General features: G+C 43.3%; 1 protein-coding gene across 5 annotated transcripts in view; it reads right to left on the bottom strand.

Moving 5' to 3' along the window:
- Positions 1 to 19,884, bottom strand: part of LOC119179433 (lysosomal alpha-mannosidase) — a 150,937-nt gene extending 131,053 nt beyond the window's left edge. For 4 of the 5 annotated variants that reach the window (XM_075868453.1, XM_075868454.1, XM_075868456.1 and 1 more), the window contains exon 1: positions 16,386 to 19,884. In XM_075868453.1, coding sequence (XP_075724568.1) covers positions 16,386 to 17,198 — 813 coding nt within the window. In that variant the 5' untranslated portion in view covers positions 17,199 to 19,884. Of the gene's footprint in view, positions 1 to 5,579; positions 6,748 to 16,385 lie in introns of those variants that run through there. The other variant, XM_075868457.1, reaches the window with a different exon arrangement.
- Positions 19,885 to 19,916: the final 32 nt, after the last annotated feature.

The following is a 19,916-nucleotide window of genomic DNA, read 5'->3' as shown; positions in this document are numbered from 1 at the left end:
GTGAATTCATGATATGTAAAGACGCGGTAAACGAAGGAAGTTACCGTGTGAGCACGGGCGGATCTAGCCACTTATTTGAGATGGGAGGTCACATTAAGTAACACAGGAGGGGGGGGGGGGGGGGGGCGTGGTAATGAATTTTTCTTTTTACTAGCAGAAAAACCTCTTCGTTGTGCCAACACTGTTACTATGTGCTCACAGGGGTTCCACTCATTTGTCCTAATTGGTGATAGGAGGTGGACTGCGAGCATTGAATTGAGGGGGAGGAGCGCTGACAGAAATTTAGGGAAGGAAGGCGATCGCCCCTGTTCCCCCCCCCCCCTTCCCCTGGATCCGCCACTAAGGCCGATGCACAAGCTTGGAAGGAGACGGTTACTGCCATGAAATCATGAAACGAAACATCGCCGCACGCTTCATACGGTACGTAAAAGGTCGACTACCGAGTCCAATGCTCAATGCCGGTAGGTGGCGTGCGGCTTCGTCAAACGAAAGCTAACGTCGTAAGAAGTATAGACTTTTCCACTGAAGGCTGCCGGAGCGCCGCCATAGTCCTCTTTGTGGGCTGTTGTTACCATGAGTGACACTCCCCCCCCCCCTCCAAGAAAAAAAAGGAAAAAAAAAAATGTCTGCTGAACTTGAGATGTCGGATTTAGGGCTCCCATGCAACAGCCCAGAAGGGACGGGGTCCTCGATCCTCTCCATTCAAAAAACAATAAAAGAAAAGAAAAGGTTTGTAGACGTTTTAGTGCGACAACGTTAGAACTGTATCTACAAAATAAAAAAAGAATCCTGTGTTCGAGTGGGTTTGGCGGACAAATTCGTACAGTTTACGAATCTCGGATCATTCCCGACTCTTCCTCCTGCTGAGCAAAGGCCTTTCCTTAGCATATAGCAATAGTTTATTGTAAAGTGTCAAAATAATGTTATATATATATATATATATATATATATATATATATATATATATATATATATATAACCATATATAACCACCGTGCACCATATATATGGTGCACGGTGTGTCCAAAGTAGTGAGAAAGAGCCTCGAGTCGTTGATAGTGCTATCGGTCCGATTTCTGTGTGTTGCTCATTGTTCTCGTTAGCGAGTGAGCAGAGAGTGTTCCGATAGACCGTTTTAGGCAGATATTTTGTGCACGTGGCAAGGTTTTATTTGCGAGACACCATGGATCTCGAGAAGTTAGTAGGTCTCGGTGAAAAGATGGGTGGCCTCGTGGCAATATATATATATATATATATATATATATATATATATATATATATATATATATATATATATATATATATATATATATATATATATATATATATATATACGTGTGTGTGTGTGTGTGTGTGTGTATACTTGATTTGGCGATGTTCCAGAATTAGCGAACGAATTTGTCCGCCAAACCCACTCGAACACAGGATTCTTTTTTATTTTGTAGATACAGTTCTAACGTTGTCGCACTAAAACGTCTACAAACCTTTTCTTTTCTTTTATTGTTTTTTGAATGGAGAGGATCGAGGACCCCATCCCTTCTGGGCTGTTGCATGGGAGCCCTAAATCCGACATCTCAAGTTCAGCAGACATTTTTTTTTCTTTTTTTTCTTGGAGGGAGGGGAGGGGGAGTGTCACTCATGGTAACAACAGCCCACAAAGAGGACTATGGCGGCGCTCCGGCAGCCTTCCCAGTTTGTTTTCCTCAACTGTAGTGAGTGAGTGCTATCTTACATTGACATTTACCCAATGAACCAACTGGACGCGAAGCATACATTTCTCAACGAAGTGTATCTCCATAACATAAACGCAAAAATTATCGGAAAGCATTCGTTCAAGTTCTATAACAAACACACAACAATAAAACAACAGAAGAAAAAGGAATAAATGGGAGCTTGAAAACCTACCAGCCCATCTGGAGTGTTGAAGTCGTGGAGGAGCAAGTTGTTGCGAAGACACTTTATGAGATGCGGAAAGTCCGAAAGGAAGTGGACGTAGCGACTGCTGTCTTTGGGATGCCTCATTCTGCATTGAATGTTCTCAGACGTTGCTTCGATTCCAAGTACCTTCCACATCTTCCTGTTCCATGTCGCACCGTCGCAAGTGACAAAGTCCACGAAAAGACCGGCATCTTCTGCAAGCAATACAGCCTCCACTAGAATTTTCGCGAGGAGCTCTCCTTTAACGTTCCCGTGTGTTGCGAATACTGCTAATACTTGTGTCCACTTGCCGGTGAAAGGTGCAAACATAATCACCATGCCATGGTCGCATGGCTCACATTTATCTTTTTTTGATGTAAAATGGCCTAAATCAACCAAACCTTCAATAGTGGCGGCGGATGTGACTGACAAGTGTTCAGATAGTTTCATTTCATCAATTAGCAGCCCTCCGTGTCGCTTAAAGGCGTCCATAGATCTCGTCTTTTTTTTTAGAGCACTCAGGACCCTTGTGCAGAAACCGAACCCTGTCTTGTACGAGCTCAAATATTTCCTCAAGGTGTCTTCACTTGGTAGGACTAAGATCTTGTTGCTTCTCATGTATTTGTAAAGCTTTGGACTTTTCATCTTCATGAGCAGACACTCTAAGATCCAATTCTGAGTGAATTTTAATCCCCTGGTACTCGCTCGTTTGGAAGCGCGGAAAAAATGAAGTGCTGCTTCTCTTTGTTTTGGAGGCATGTCAGCAATACTTTCTTCAAAAGTGCCTTCCTTTATAGCTTTGTTCTGCTTCACCATTTCTCTCAGTTTTGATTTCAAGTTTGACACCCGTCCAAGCAGTCGGCGATTTTGCTGTCTCAAGGTTTTCGTTTGGCGACAAATGGCTCGCTTTGCAGAAGTGGCACCAGTAGCAGCAGTGGTACGCATCACCTTACATTTTTTCCTAATCAGGGACAGCCTTGCCTTGGCGCATGGACGGCATTTTACACCTGCACAGTTAAAAAAAAAAGGTCTGATTACATGTTTACGCCCCACAGACAGACACACACAGACGCCTACCCACAAACAGTCGCATTAACGCACACAAACATATGCACGCACGCACCGTCAACCATCAAGCTTTCTCGATTTGAGAGGAGTAATGGGAAGAACATTAACTCACAGTAGTGTTAAACAGTGATAAATTTCACTCGAGTTCTTTTTCTTTTATTTTCGTGATAATAATTGCACACATGAAATGTAAACTTGTGCGATCTTTTTTTTTTATACCTCTGTAAGAGAAACACCCCTGCCCGTTAGCAATTAAAACATGCAAATGGAAATAAGATGTGCATATTAATGTCGTTTCCTTGCATATATTTTGACAACTCGTTCAAAATCACCATAAATTTTATCAAAACGTCCCTCTCCTATACGCTTTAATTTAAGCTCTGTCCGTATCGGTGAAGTACATAGACCTACTTACCTCCGTTAGGTACAACACCTTCACAGCTTCTGCTGTAAAACGCTCCTCCATGGCATCTGAAGTTCCGTCCAGAGGCAAATGTCTCAAGTGGGCCATCATTAGGTTCATTTTTCCTTATGGAGCCAGGGCATACAGAAGCTGCGTCGATTTTTTGCATATGTTCCTCTGCCTGTGCGAAAGATAGAGCCCGTTTTTCGTCGTAAGGACTGCCGTTTATATGTGTTCGGCAGAGAAGTCCGTCTTCTTCTTCTTTCAGGAATATAACTTTGTCATGGGATATTTCTGAAGGCGGTATTAGTGTGGAGGTGACATAGAAGACACCATCAACATGCGGGAACTGAAGGGCTGTCCATCTGGAGGTTGACGGCATCGTCAGTGTAAGAAGGGAACGTCTTCCTTCATTCGTGGTACCGCCTTGTGTCTCCGAATTGCAGTCCATCACGGGATGCGCTGCCGACTTCACACACTTTGCATGCCTCTCTGTCAAGCTCGCAGCGCTAGAGGACCTTTTTTTCTCTTCGCACTTGGTCATTGATGGCCCGGGGGCATCTTGTTTGGCATGCTGACGACTTGTCGAATTATTAGTCACCTGGTCACCCCCGTCGGAACGTTGTTGTCCACTCAGTATAACAGGCACTGCTCCGACTGCAAGCTTTGGCCGGTCACGGGGCAACCTGACCTCTCTACCGCCTATAATGTGCACGAAGTCTCGAAGCAGATGATGCGGCTCGAAATGTGCCTCGCAGACCACACTTGAACTTTTCATGTGCCCTCTTGGCAAGCGTAAGCTGTACTCCCATTTCTCCCTCAGGGTCGGAGATGTTGGAACGGCGAATAGCGAACACTTACTGCCTTCAGTAGATCCTATGTAGGTAACCCCGCAGCCGGGCACACAGCAGTTGCCCTGCCGCTTTGGTTTCATTTGCGAAAGGTGTAACAGGACGTGAGACTCTCACTTGTACAGAGGGGTCCACATCTGAAGGGGAACACGCGTGTCGTCTGCTCGGCTACACCGCCAGCCCGCTGCGGCAACTATGAGGTTTCGCGCACGAGCACTGCGGACAGCGCTTTTTTATCGTCTGCCACAAAAATATGAACACGTTCACCTGTCTGTTTCCGCACACCTCGTGATAGCTTTATTAATGTTACACGCCAATATCTTACGCATTTAGTGTGAGGAGGAACACTGAAAACTCGAGCAGACAGAACATCGCTGCTTTACCAGTATTCAAACCTTCGCGACTTCCCGCCGACTGAAAATCGTTTACTTTCAGTTTTTCTTTTTCTTTTTTTAAGCGAGCCAGTGGGCGGCGACCGCAGGCGAGTGAAAGCACACCGTCTCTCTTTTATTCGCTAAAATCTCGCAAGCTATGCTTTTAAGTTTTCGTTGAATCCCGTGCGGTGGCGCTGCAAATAAATGCGCTTGCTGTCAAGTTTTTTTCTCCTTTACTTCATATCTCGCGTAATGTTTTGTAGCAATATGTAGAAACTGAAGGCATATTTAAAAAAAAAGCCAAACAATACAGTTGTACACGTGAAATTAAAAAAAAAATCTATGGTCACAGCGGTGATTCGAACCTGGGTCTTTTTAGTGGTATGCGAGCATTCTACCCCTCGACCACTTCGGCGGAGCTGCGCACGGCTCTTAAAACGACGACAGGTCACAGACTACCGATCGCAGCGCCACTAGCGGATTTGACCCCGTTTGGGCTTCACTTTTAATGCATTGGTGCTGCGGCCGGTCCGGGCACTCCCCTTGTTCTAGTACACTCTAGCATAGTTTTCTGTGCGCCGCCATTTTGGAGCCAGCCGCCGCTCCCTCCAGCTACGCGAAGTACGGCGCAACAAAAAGGAGCCGACCGAGTGACAGCGGCGGTTCTCATGGTCGTGTAAGCGACACAGTTCTCAAAGTGAGCGCACGAAGAAATTCGCAGCCCACACACAAACACTTGCGACATAATACTGAGGTTACGCTGACACGAACGCAAGCGTGGCAACAGCTCAGACTAGCGAGCGCGTCTCCGTACGAAAGCGCGGACGCGTCCCGTTTGTGGGCTTCCTACTCGCAATGCGTGGACGCAGCAACGACAACTTCGGTTATCTACTCGTTCGCGAACACCGCGAAACACATATACGTGTGCCGCAGGAAAAAACAGTGAACGAAATACGCAGTACTCACAGAGCAAATACGAGACGCACTGGTGGGCTCCCAGCCGTCTCGCTTCACTTGAGCCAGCCATAGTTGTCGTCGGCCAGGGCTCGCTGGGAAGCGGAACATTCGCACCCCCTTTCTGTTGTGGTTAGTGCAGAGCGGTACGCAGCATCCAGGCATTCTAAGGCTTCACCGGCAGCGTTTAACACGCTACCGCAACGTTCGACGCCGTATTATTGAGAACTAAACACAACCGGGCGTAGACGCAGTGCGGGCACCAAGATGGGGCGACAGCGCGGCGTTGCTGTCTGGCAACATTGCGTTTTGGCGGGCGGCGGTGCGTTGGCGGCATGTAGTGGGTCCAAGGCTGACATCACCCTAAAAACGGCCGTTCATGTAGGCTCCCTACGCGCTATTAAACTCGAGCGCCGCAACACAATGACAGCGACGTTCATTCAGCGATTTCGATGTTCAGTTATATGCATATGCTTGTTAGCTTTCAAGAGTGTTTACACATGGGTTGAAAGCTTTCGATATGTATGAGTGACTTGTTTTGTTCGGACCCGACAGTATACTTTGATTGTACCGGTTTGGACACTCGCAATAAACGATGCATACCTTACTTGGTTGGCAAGGTTCTTTTTGGCGTTGCGTAAGTCTGTTGCCAGACTTTGGGGTGGTTGTTGTCAGACTGCCGCTCAATTTGGCTGAAAAATTTTATTCTGTAGTTGTGGCTTTTCCGTAAGAGTTTGGTGCTATCCGCGGTGCATTTCTTGGCTGAAAATTTTTCTCCTGTAGTTGTGGCTTCTCCGTACTAGTTTGGTGCTATCTGCGGTGCATTTCTTGGCTGAAATATTTTCTCTTGTAGTAGTGGCTTCTCCGTAATAGTTTGGTGCTATCCATGGTGCATTTCTTAGCTGAAAATTTTTCTCCTGTAGTTGTGGCTCCTCCGTAAGAGTTTGGTGCTATCCGCGGTGCATTTCGCGAGTGCATGAGCGACGCAACCACTTATGCAACGCCAAAAGGAACCTTGCCACTTGTAGGCGTGCCGGGACCCCAGAATAGCAAGAAAGCCTGCACGAACATGCCTGTCGACGAGGACTTTGAAAGTCAAGACGACGTGTCGACAGCATCGGTCAATACAGAAAACTTGCGCGAACTGAAGACTCCATTTAAATATTGGTCGGTACACCAGTTCCCTGGCTATGAAGGCTCAGTTTATACACTGTCGAAGATGCATACGTGCTCTGGCACTGTCACTTTAACGAGGGGAGTCTTTTTTCACATGAGCATGATTGAGCAGGCTTGTTACAAAACATTTCTAAATGGAAAGCTGGTCGCTGGAGTACTTGCAAAAACTGTATTGCAGGCAGAGGAAGCCATTCTTCTAGCATCAAAATTTATGAAATGTCCAAGTGCACTCAGCACTTCGTCTATTACCGAAGAGGACCTAACGACGAAGCTGCTGGGCCAAACAACTGTTGTTTGGCCCAGCAGCTTATTGTTCTTAGACAGCATTTTGGACGTGCTGTCACTTTTGATGGGCAAGGACAAAATTATTGGCTGCGCTGCACATGAAGTCGAAGTGAAAGCAAAGATTGTGCGCTTCTACATTGTCACTCCTCTGCACTTCCCAATAAAGGTTGTAAACAGGGCAAAAGAAGAAAGACGTAAAATGGCACAGCTTTTAAAAGTGTGCAGGTGCACATGACATCACAGGATTAGTCATAGCATCAATTTCCGAATAGCACAACATTTGGCTGTTGTGAATAAACAGATTGACCTGCAGTTGCTTGTTCTGTTGACACGAATGGTCAAAAATTTTGTAGACTTATCCCTGAGCCAATCTATATTAAAGTAGGCCTTTTGCAAATCTGGACCTTTACTCAGTTTATCCTAATGATGCATGTAAATAATTAAGCAATCTTAGAAACCTTTGTTTTCAGCCTTCAATTCTGTCGGAGCCCTTCTCTCAGGTATTCACTCTCACTCCGCACTCGTACCTACCTTGGTAACCTAAACATAGCATTTATTATAACATTTAAGCTTCACATATTTTTTTCAAACTCTGGTTAAAAGCCCTAATTGTTAAAAGTGCTAGCACTGGTAGTTAATTTCTGTATAGTGCACTCTCGGCATATCTAAGTAATTTTGAGCATGGTCTCAGCATGCTCAAAATATTGTAATTGCGATAATGAAAGAGGATACTGAAGCATTACGACAGATTTGAGGGGTGTACGAAAAGTGCAAAAAATACGTCAACGGCAGCGATCACTCTCGGGCGTTCAGACGGCCGCTGCAAATTTCAATTGAACAAGTTGTAGCGCATTGACACTGCCTTCACTTCTGAACTGCAGTGGCCGCCTCGACACTTAGGTGATCTGTTTCTTAGAGAAATGTGACCAAATCAGTCAGTTGATATCATTGACGCATTGCTGTCCGTGTTCTAAAGGAAACATGGAAAATACACGGCACGCATTCGTTGGAAAGCCTTGTAAGACGCTTCGAATTTATTCTTACTTGTTTTCTTCTATACCTCGGGTCTGTATGCAGATCCTGTAAATAGTAAAAAATAGGGCAAAATGCGAGAACGCGTGGCCGATGCGCGTTGGCACGCTTGATCGCGACCAATCCACTCCGCCCGTAGCGCCCCCTATTCAATCAACGAACGCCGCCTCGGCAAGAGCGCTCCGTCCGTCTCACTCAGACCATTCTAGTACACTCTAACTAGGTGAAGTTTCCTTCTCTAAGTGGTAGTATATAGGTCACGACCTGCTCTATAAACTTACGACCTACTTACTCATGCCACCACTCCCCATGTCGCCAAGTTTGCTCGGAGCGTCGCGTGAGCGGGAGGAGGCTACCGCCAGCCTATTACAGCAAATGAAGGGCGACCTTCTATAGAACGGGAAGGCGGACCAAGCTCGAGCAGCGGGTAAAGGAGCTACATGGTGCTTTGCCCCGGCCTCGAGCGGTGTGAGCCGGAAGGCGTGGGTAACGGAGAAGGCGACACGCGGGAAGGAACAGGCGAGCAGGGAGGTCAAGGAGCCGCAGTGTCTGGCCACATCACGGAGGCTCCGACAACATAAAGCTCGGTGGCACGGCACTCATCGTACGTTGAACGCTAGTCCGCGTACGTTGAACGTCGCTACTTTCACGAGCACGCACAGCGATGATATCAGGTCCATGCCGAAAGCCCTGCACTTTCACTAGTCTGGCTTTCGTCGTCTAGGGTGAATCCATGTTGTTCATCTTTAGTTTGGGTGGCCACCGTCGCGTTTGAGCAACGACAACCACTGTCGAGCAGCGTTTGATTAATTGCCTCCATTGACCACCTTTCACTGCACTTTCGACTTCACTTCTGTTTCGTCTACTTGAGCGCTGTCGTCGAAGTCACGACGGCATTTCGAGGACGCCAATTCTAATTTCATCCTTGGGCTATTCAGGTCACCAAGCAAACCTTCACTTTCTTGTGCTTCGCTTGCAAAAAATACTGTGAAGCCAAGTTCAAAGGAGTCGAAGTGGCGTTGGCTTGGGACCAGACACTTCCAGGCGCGTAGTTTGCAGCAGCGACGCGGCGTCTATTGCGCGCGCAGGACGTGTCTGTTTGCTCGTCGTTGAGGTACGATCTGTAGCCGCTGGATTTTCCCTCCTTCGCTCGGCATTTGTGTCAAGGGCTGAAAAAAGTTTCTTAGTTTGGTTCAGCACCAGCGCTCCATCCGATGTCGTTTGCCTCTGTGGTGTTGCAAGCAACGATGCTTGCTCTGATTCTTCTTCATCCATGAGAGGTTCACTCTGTTGAGTCTCAGATCACCACCTTGCAGCTCAAGTGTACGAACGATTGTACTCATTTTGCTCATGATCGAAAGAGTGGCATTCGCTGCACCTTGTAACTTCGCAATTGCGTCGCATGTGCCCCGTGCTTTGGCACCGCAAACACAAAGGAGGCCTTCCTGGCACTACAACCAGTGCCATACTGTTCCCAATATGCATTTGATGCGGCAGTTGATCTACAGAAACGCTATGATCGTGCATTTTCTCTGCTTTTTGTGATTTCTTTTGAGCAGCAAGCACGAATTTAAAATTGAAAGGTGGTCGAGCTGTCTTACGCAATGGTTCATTGTCGAGATCAGTATACGACAACGAACACCATGGGCAAGCACGATAACGTAGCCACGAGTGAAACGTGGTGAAAATGAGATGCCCAGTAAGTGCATTCGACCCGTCACTCAGGCAGATTGGAAACAGAAATTTACTAGTGAAACATATGCGCACTCCATCTATCGTTAACTGCAGCAAGCACATAATTTTGCAATGCTTGGCGGTGCTGACTTTCGTCCAAGCGAGCTGAGGCTATGCGTTGGAGCGTTCAAGTTAAAGGTGCTGGCGGCTGTACTCATCAAGGCAATGTCATCAGCGAATAAGATACTCTCTATCAGTTCCTATCCCTAACTCTTCCCAATCTTGGCTCCTGAAAACTTCCTGTAAACACGCAGTGAATAGCATTGGAGAGATCTTGTCTCCTTGTCTTACACCCTTCTTTATTAGGATTCTGTCACCTTTTTTTTTTCATGGAGAACTATGGCGGCTGTGGATCCACTGTAGATTTCATCCAGTATGTTTATATAGTGTTTTTCGATGCCCTGATTCCGTAGTGCCAGCATTACTGCTGATGTCTAGACTGAGTAAAATGCCTTCTCGTAATCTATAAAGGCTATGTATAAGGGTTGGTTGTATTCCGCGCATTTCTCTATTACCTGATTGATAGTATGAATATGGTCTATTGTGGAGTAGCTTGTACGACATCCTGCTTGGTCCTTGGTTGATCGAACTCTAATGTCACCTTAATTCTATTAGCTATTATTTTTGTAAATAGTTTGTAGAGAACGAACAGTAAGCTTATCGGTCTGTAGTTTTTCAAGTCTGTAATTTTTCAAGTTCTTGACAACTCCTTCTTTATGGATTAGGATGATGTTACCATGTAATATGATTTAGCTACTCGTAGCTAAATCAATTTTTCTATAATTAGTTGAGCCCAAAAGCAGCTAGGTCTAGCTAAAAAATACATAAATTTGTGACACTGCTGACAGTCATATCAGGCACATGAACATATATTTTAAGACAAACACATTAAAGAAGGATTTGGGTTAGTTTACAAGTTTGCCACTAGGTGGGCGTAGTCATTGCGTCATCATAATGCAAAAAAAGTGATTTTAAAGTGAGGTCGATATACCAGCAATATGAATGTTCACTTGAAATTTGAACTGATGAAATAAATCCAAGAGTGAACTGCTTTGTCAAAAGCCCGAAATACTTGGAACTGATCTCATGCGGGCAGTTCGAGAAAGGGTCATAAACCAAGTTGGAAGATTTCTCTACATAGTTTTTTTGGCAACTGCACTATAAACCACGACTGAATTATCATCACTGATAAAGTCAGCCACAACGCAGAATTTATTCGGTAGGCTTGGACGCACGAACAGAATGAGATACTCATGCACCCTTTTTTTTCGTAATGCAGATAAATAAATTGGCTGAACTGCATTACATATGCTTTAAATCAAGTAACCCTTGCATTACTGTGCTTTCAAGCCTTAGAGCACTTCTTAAACCATTAGCTTGTTTGTTATTAATGCTGTGCGGTGACATCGAAATGAATCATGGAGCTTCTACAGATGATGTACTAAAATATCTGCTGAAGACCGTCAAGGATCTTAACGAATGGTCAATTCGTATAGAATCCATGCAACAAGCAATGTCGTCAACTATCTCAGAATTAAAGACTGCGCAGCGCATTATTAGCAATGCTGTAACCAACATCAAAGAAAGACTTGAGATGGTTGAAAGTACAACCACTGTGCTCGATCAATGGCAGACACATGCTCGTGCGTTAGAGCAGTCAATTAAATGTACTGAAAAAGGAATGGCCTTGCTTCAATTGAGACTATATGACGCGGAAGACCGCATTCGACATGATAACCTTTTGTTCTGTGGCATATCCGATAAGGCAACAGAAAATGCTCAGCAATCCAAGCAAAAGGTATTAGAAACTACAGATGGACTTCCAAAAATTGTTGTACCAGGTGAAAGCATATCCCATCCACACCGAATCCGACGCTATAACCCATATAAATCCCCGGCCACTAATAGTAAAGCTTACCAATAGTAAAATAATAGTGCAAATTTTTTCAATAAGCTATGTGCTCAAGGACAGTAATGTAGCAGTTAGCAAGTATTTCTGCCCGAATACCCGGAAATTGTGGAAGAAATTGAATGACTATGGTAAAAACCTCAAGAAACTATTTAAACTTAAATGTAAGAAGTTGCTGGTCGACGGGAAAGGCTATCAATATAACGAGGTTGAAGATGGTGTTTATGAAGTTCTTTCATCAACAAGCGCAGCTCTCCCGTCAATGAGCACAAAAATAGAACGAAGCCTATCGCCTCATTCACTTCACCTAGGTCATCCTCGTCTCATCGAAAAGAAGTAGGTAAACGAGAGGGGTGGTTGGCCACACATCAGCGGTCTCGATACTGTATGCCAACATTCGTAGCATTGTACCAAAGAGAGATGAGTTGAGCTGCATAATTAGCGATACAAATGCAAACATAATAGCATTAACCAAAATGTAGCTAACAAATAAAGTAACTCTGAGCTTATTTATTGTGATTGCAAATATATTAACGCAACGACAGAACAAACCGAAGTGGTGGTGGTGTTTTGTTAGCAATCAACGAAAATATAAATTCATTTTGCGTGCCCCTAATTACAGACTTAGAATTACTATTGTGTTGTATTACTGTTAACCACAAGGAACTCATTATCGGTGTTTGTTATCCTCGTCCGAATTTATTTATTTATTTATTTATTTATTTATTTATTTATTTATTTATAATACCCTCAGGGCCAAATGGCATTACAGAGGGGAGTGGATTACATTGAATAACACATGGTACATGGTGGGGAGGGAAAAATACAGCGTTAGTACGAATATAAGCAAAAGTCAGCAAACAAACAAAAATACATTAAATAGGTCCTGCGTATACAATGTTAGCTACGGTATCACGAAAAAGATGGTTGTCGTTAATAGCAACAATTTCAGGAGGAAGGTGGTTCCACTCGCGAGAAGAACGAGACAGGAATGACTGCGCAGCTGTGTTAGTACGATAAGTGATAATTCCAACCTTGCGACGGTGATCGACACGGTTGGAAAAATACTGGGGTTGCAAAATAAGTTCGTCGTGCAAGATGGGGTGGTGATACAATTTATGAAAAGTTGATAGGCGGGAAACTTTTCTTCGAAGTGACAGGGTAGGCAGGGACAGATTATTTTTCATTGCAGATATACTGGCAGTGCGATTGTAGTTCGATAATATGAAGCGTGTGGAATTATTCTGAACTAGCTCAAGTGATGTAATTAAATTAATGTGGCTGGGATCCCAAATCGAAGAAGCATATTCTAGTTTAGGTCGTATTAATGTTTTGTACAGGGCTAATTTCAATGAAGATGGAGCTTTGGAAAAGTTACGGCGTAGGTACCCAAGCGTACGGTTAGCTTTGTTGATTATTTGTTCGACGTGCATTGCCCAAGAGAGATTGGATGTTATGTGGACGCCTAAGTACTTGTACGAGTAAGTAGATTCAAGAGGTATGTCGTTTAAGTAGTAAGTAAATTGACTGCAAACACTGCGGGACACGCGCATGACTTTACATTTGTTTATGTTCAATTCCATTAACCATGTACGGCACCAGTTATTAACAGTGTTAAGGTCTGATTGAAGAGTACACGAATCGGTTATGTTATTTACCTCACGAAAAATAACGCAATCATCAGCAAATAAATGAATTCTGGATTTAATGTGGCAGGGGAGGTCATTAATATAAATTAGAAATAAGAGAGGCCCAATTACCGATCCCTGAGGAACGCCGGAGTGTACTTCAGTAAAACAAGAATTATACCCGTTAGCGTAAACAAATTGTGAGCGATTTGTGAGAAAACATTCAATCCATTTAAACACGTTATGATCAAGTTTCAGTTGGCTTAGTTTGTGAAGTAAAAGTTTATGACATACCTTATCAAATGCTTTGGAAAAATCTAAAAAGATGCAATCAGCTTGTGATGAGTTGTCCAAAATGCGGTGTAATCTGTTAGTAAATGATACCAGTTGTGTGTCACAGGAGTATGATTTACGAAAGCCGTGCTGAGATGACGTGAAGAAGGAATTACTTTCAAGAAAATTTACAAGGTTTGTGAATATGATGTGCTCTAATAGCTTACAGCACGTACTGGTAAGGGAAATGGGACGATAATTAGCAGGGGAACTTTTACTACCAGATTTATGAATAGGAATTACTTTCCCAATTTTCCATTCAGATGGGAGAGTAGAAGTGTCGAGTGATTGCTGGAATATCTTGGCTAATATGATGGAACTAATTTCTACAGTATTTCTTAAAAATTTACTATTAATAGAATCATAACCAGGGGAAGAATGGTTGCCTAATTTGTTGATAAGGGAAGCGATACCAGAAATGTCTACTAAAATTGGTGGCATGGGGAGGTGATTGTAGCAAAAGGTGGAAGGAAGTGGAACATCAGATGTTTTTGTAAACTGGGCAGCAAATGTGTTGTTGAGGGCTGTTGCACACTGATTGATGGGAACTGTGTCACCAGATGAGTCTTGCAATAAGATGCAATTATCTTTTGGGGGACTGATAACGCGCCAGAACTTTTTTACATTTGTTTTTAACATTGACGGCAATACATTAGAGACGAAGTTATCTTTAGCTTGTTTGAGTGCCCTGACGTAAATACTAGATGCGGTATTATAAGCGGCCCATCGTTCGTTAGTTGGCGAGCGCTTAGCTGAACGATAAAGGCGTTTTTTCTTGTTAGACAGGCGTTTGATAGTGGTATTGTACCATGGCGATTGTGAGTGACTAGCAATAGTGTAGGTTGGTATGTGCTTTACGGTGAGGCGATGAACTTCGGCAGCAAACATATCCCAGTTAGACTGAACGGAACGGTTGTTAAAATCGGTCAGAAAGACGTTGGTAAATTCAGATAATTCACGATTGATAGCATCGAAGTTAGCTTTTTTGTAATCGCAAATAGTTTTTTTCATTCTGGTGCTTTTAGGAGGGGTAGCGTGTAAGTCAAAGGTGAGCAATGAGTGGTCACTAATACCTGGTAAACAGGTAATAGTTGAAACAAAGTCTGGATGGGTGGTTAAAATCAAATCAAGAGTATTTGTCGAAGTAAATGATACTCGGGTGGGTTCGGTAACTAACTGTGACAAAGAGAAGACAGAACAAAAATCTAGGAAATCTTTAGAAAGTGCTGAAGAGGGTGATAAAACCGGAGGGGAGGTATGCCATTTGATATTTGGGAAGTTAAAATCACCAAGAAGGAACAATGGATACGATGGAAATCGACTGATAATAATATTGACAGAATCATGCAGTTCGTTAACGAACGTAGAGGACGAAGATGGTGAGCGGTAGCACACACCTATGATTACTTTGAGATGACCGAGCGTTAATAACGAGAAAAATATTTCTAGGTTACTGTTCACATGAATGGGAGATGAAGGAATGTCTCGCGAAACAGCTAGTAACACTCCGCCACCTCGGCGCTCCGTTCTGTCACATCGATAGACTGTAAAATGTGACGCATTTACGAAAATTTCCGAATCATGCACGTGTTCAGGAAGCCAAGTTTCAGTTAATGCGATTATGTGGGCAGAACATGAGTCTATTGCTCTTGATAATGAGTTGTGTTTGTTTAGAATGCTTCTTATGTTAGTAAAAAGTACAGAAACACGAGGCGTAGTCTGTCGGCCACTGCCCCTTGCGTTTACCTACGGTGACGTTCGTAGCAAAGTGTCGTTGGTAGGACCAGAGCTTCGGCTACTTGACGGAAGTTGTTCGATGCTATCGCTAGCTGCATTATAAATGTAGATTTTGCGGTTGAGATGCAATTTATTGTAGCGCAGTTGAAAATCGGGGGATCCGGGGTAGTTTTTGCCAAATTCAATTAACTTTTTACGAGCAATTCGAGTGCAGGGTGAATAATCTTCGGATACAGATATGTCACTTTCTTTGAAATGTTTTCGCTTCGAGAGAATAAGCTCTTTTGTTTTGAAACTGGCAAGTTTTGCTATGACAGGGCGACACTTGTTTGGGGAGTATGTACCGAGACGGTGGGCCCGTTCGATGGCGTTACTGGGGAGAGACATATCTGCATCGGCTAGTAAGGTATTTAACTTCGACTCAGTTTCTTTCCAGGGTTCTTTGGCGTCAGGGATACCGTGAAATATTAAGTTGTTACGGCGAGACCGGTCTTCTAGTTCGTTTAGACGCAACTGCAAAAGGTTATTTTCAGTGGTTAGTTCTTCTACAGATTTCTCGGCGGTAGATAGTTGATCACTAAAGGCATCGAGATCCTTTAACTTGCTTTCAATTTGATCTAATCGGCTTTGTATATTTGTCATTGTTGTTTCGATTCCTTTTTGGCCGGTCCGAATCGTTTTTACTTCTGTTACTAATTCTGCTTGACTCTTCGAACTTTGAGATGAGCGTAAATGAATGTCTTTCAGCAGTTGAAACACAATTTTCATTTGTTCAGCGGGGTTATCAGGCAATGACTCAACTTCTAACAATGATTCAGAGCGAGTAGTAGGCCCGGGATTCTCTTCTACGTCACCTGAACACAGCAGTAATGAGGCCATAGAAAAACACTCAGCAACGGTCTCGCACAACACCCGTGGGCACGGGAACAGCAATAGGAATGGATCATCATTTTTTCTAGCATGCAATGAATACTTGTTACACACCTGCATGGTGAAAACAACACGGGTGAATGCGACGCCGTTGGCGCTGCTCCCGTGCCCACTGAAGCCTGCCGGGGGGGGGGGCAGCTCGTATATGTGTGCCGGGGAAGATGATGTCGCTGAAGATTGGGCTGGGAACCGAAGGTCGAGTTCCATCCACGTGTCGGGGTCGATGAAAGTTGCGTTGTCAGGTCTTCCTAGGAGCTGCACGCAGGCGTAGTGGCTGTTTCCAACCACGTTTTGCGGGAGTGCGTACGAGCAATCGGAGCACCACGATACCACGGGCAGCCATGACACGAGCAATGCAAGCAAAGCCTGCATGGTGAAAACAACACGGGTGAATGCGACGCCGTTGGCGCTGCTCCCGTGCCCACTGAAGCCTGCCGGGGGGGGCAGCTCGTATATGTGTGCCGGGGAAGATGATGTCGCTGAAGATTGGGCTGGGAACCGAAGGTCGAGTTCCATCCACGTGTCGGGGTCGATGAAAGTTGCGTTGTCAGGTCTTCCTAGGAGCTGCACGCAGGCGTAGTGGCTGTTTCCAACCACGTTTTGCGGGAGTGCGTACGAGCAATCGGAGCACCACGATACCACGGGCAGCCATGACACGAGCAATGCAAGCAAAGCCTGCATGGTGAAAACAACACGGGTGAATGCGACGCCGTTGGCGCTGCTCCCGTGCCCACTCTTATTCTTATGTCGCAGAATGAATTGCCCGAATTCATTCTGCGACACCCTGCATAATTGTGTGAACCAAACTGAAGTTCGTTTTGCCTGTACAGAAATCATATTAATGACAGATTTCACTTTTCCGCACATTAACTGCACATGCGAATCCCCATTTTCACAGCCCTCTTGTACACAATCTGAACATTTTATCAGCTTATGGTCGAATTTTGGTCTTTTTCAGGCAGTTACATTACCAACATGTGCCACTAATATTACTTAATCGTTTCTCGACCTGGTATTACCATCAGTAGTTGACATCATTTTATCAATAACACATCTACCGGGTTTAAGTGATCATGACACTTTGCACTTCACGCTAACAGTGGCACGACCTTCCCGACATAACAGTTCAAAATTCATCAGAGATTACGCGAAAGAAAACCACACAACTATAAAAGCCGAATTGACCATTTTCATGAAAGATTAGATACCTCACTATCTCGAACACACAGTTGAAGTGCACTGGAACATATCTAGGAAAGAAATTCAGGAATTTATCAAACGATATATTCCCCTATGATGTGTATGCAGTAGCAGCTCAGCTCCGTGGTTTAATATTCAGCCTAATTGACTAAATAACAAAAAAAGCGACTATACCGCAATACAAAAAAAAGCTAACACTCCGAATCACTGACTTTTGTACAAAGAAGCTGTTGCGCATTAGTTGTACGTACAAAGAACAACGAAATTTACTTTTTATAACACCCCTCTTCCTAACATATTTAAAACAAACCCAAAATGATTTTGGAATACAATTAAGCAAAAAGATGGAAACAAAATATTCCTTACTACATCATCTTGTGCTTCAGTTCCTGATAACGACTGCATAGCTGCATTAAATGACACATTCGTAAATACCTTGTCACACATATTAATTAATTATTATCCCCTCCTTTGCTAATATATCTACTCTCCAATGGAACCCATTACATTTGGTTCTTGTGGTATTCATGCAATAATCAACAAGTTAAAACTCTCTTCTTGTGGTGTCGACGAAATAAACTCTAAATTTCTTAAAAACACAAAGGAATATTAGAACGCATTTTGACTCAATCGCTTAACACGAGGTTACTACCAGTGGATTGGAAAACTGGAGAAGTGATTCCGATTTATAAATCCGATGATATGGCAAACCCGTGTAATTATAGACCAATATCACTTACATTGGTATCATGCAGAACAATGGAACATGTCATATACTCACACCTTGCATGTTTTCTTGAGGATAAAGTTTTTTTTTACTTCATTTCAGCATGGCTTTCATAAAAAAATTTCATTTGATACTCATCTTTTACTGTTCACTAACAATTTGCATTATAATGTTGACTATGGCTTTCTTATTGACAGTGTGTTTCTTGATTTTGCTAAGGCATTTGACAAAGTAAACCACTGCCTACTCTTACATAAACAAGTAGTACCATGAGGAATCCTGCCCATCTCATAAATAACAAACCATTAGAATCAGTGACATCATGCAAGTACTTAGGTATATATATAACCAACAACTTATCTTGGCATAAACACATTGAACATATCACAGCTAAAGCAAACCGTACTCTAGGTTACCTTCGCAGAAACTTCCACGCATTACCATTCGGTTCCAAACAACTTTTATACACCACATACATCTGCCCACAGCATGAGTATGTGTCAGCGTTGTGGGACTTACACCTTATTAGATTAACACAACGCATAGAGGCAATACGAAACTGCACTGCCCATTTCATTTTATCTAATTACCATAGAACATCTAACAAAACCACCACGAAAGCATAATTACAATTTCCTTTACTTGCTGTCTGCTGGAAACACTCTCGCCTATGTTTTTATCATAAAATTTACAATCATAGCCTACACATATCTTCACTGTTGATATATGCGCCATCTTTCATATCAGTGCTTCTCGACCATCGTCAAAAGGTTCAGGTGCCCAAGAGTAACACTACTGCCTATTCATTGTCATTTTTACCCAAGACTTCTAGGGAATGCAACCAGCTTCTCGGCTTTATGACAAACATTCAAGACCCCATACATTTTAAAAACGCCTTGTTAACTAATTAAATACATACTATTAGCTTTTGTCAAGTTTTCTCTTTTTTGCACTACTGCGAATCACTTTGTATAATTACTGTGTCTATTATTGTACTTACGTGCTTTTTAAGTTATATGTTGTGTAACCCTTGTCAAGTTCAATATTACTTTTTTGCCTATTATATATGCATATATGATAGCCCCTCCCCTCTGTACTGTATCTTGTACCTCGGGTGTAAAAATAAAATAATAAATAAATAAAATAAAAAGAGATGTTGCAGACAAAGAAAGACAAAAATTATTAAAACTAGGCCACTCATGTAAGAGTTTTATGTCAACCAGCGTAGGGTAGCAAGTCCAGTGGAAATCAACTATCTGTTTCCTTATTAAAAAAAAAAATCCAAAGCAATGCGCTTTTATTCCGGACCTAAAATTACTGCAAATAAGCATTTTAGAGCTGAATTTCGCCAATTTCAATGACATAATTATTATCTGATTTGCATCCACAAGGACACAGAGGAAGAGAGTAAGCTGGCAACTGCCACCTGGAGGGGCACAATTTTTTTTCGGGTAATGAAAATTTGGTTAACATTATTATTTTAACCAAGCAGCCAAACCGGTGTGCATGCTCTTTAGAAAGCACTTAAAATATTCTATGTAACAGAAGCCACACATCAAAACAACTGTCCGAGATGCAAAACAATGATGATGTCTGTAAAATACCAAAAATAGACTGCACCGAGCACATAAATAATCCAGAAAGCCTGCATTCTTAAC

This window comes from Rhipicephalus microplus, chromosome 7 (assembly GCF_043290135.1).
Source record: "Rhipicephalus microplus isolate Deutch F79 chromosome 7, USDA_Rmic, whole genome shotgun sequence".
NCBI classification, from domain to species: Eukaryota; Metazoa; Arthropoda; class Arachnida; order Ixodida; family Ixodidae; genus Rhipicephalus; species Rhipicephalus microplus.
This window is presented reverse-complemented; position numbering and strand designations above follow the sequence as displayed.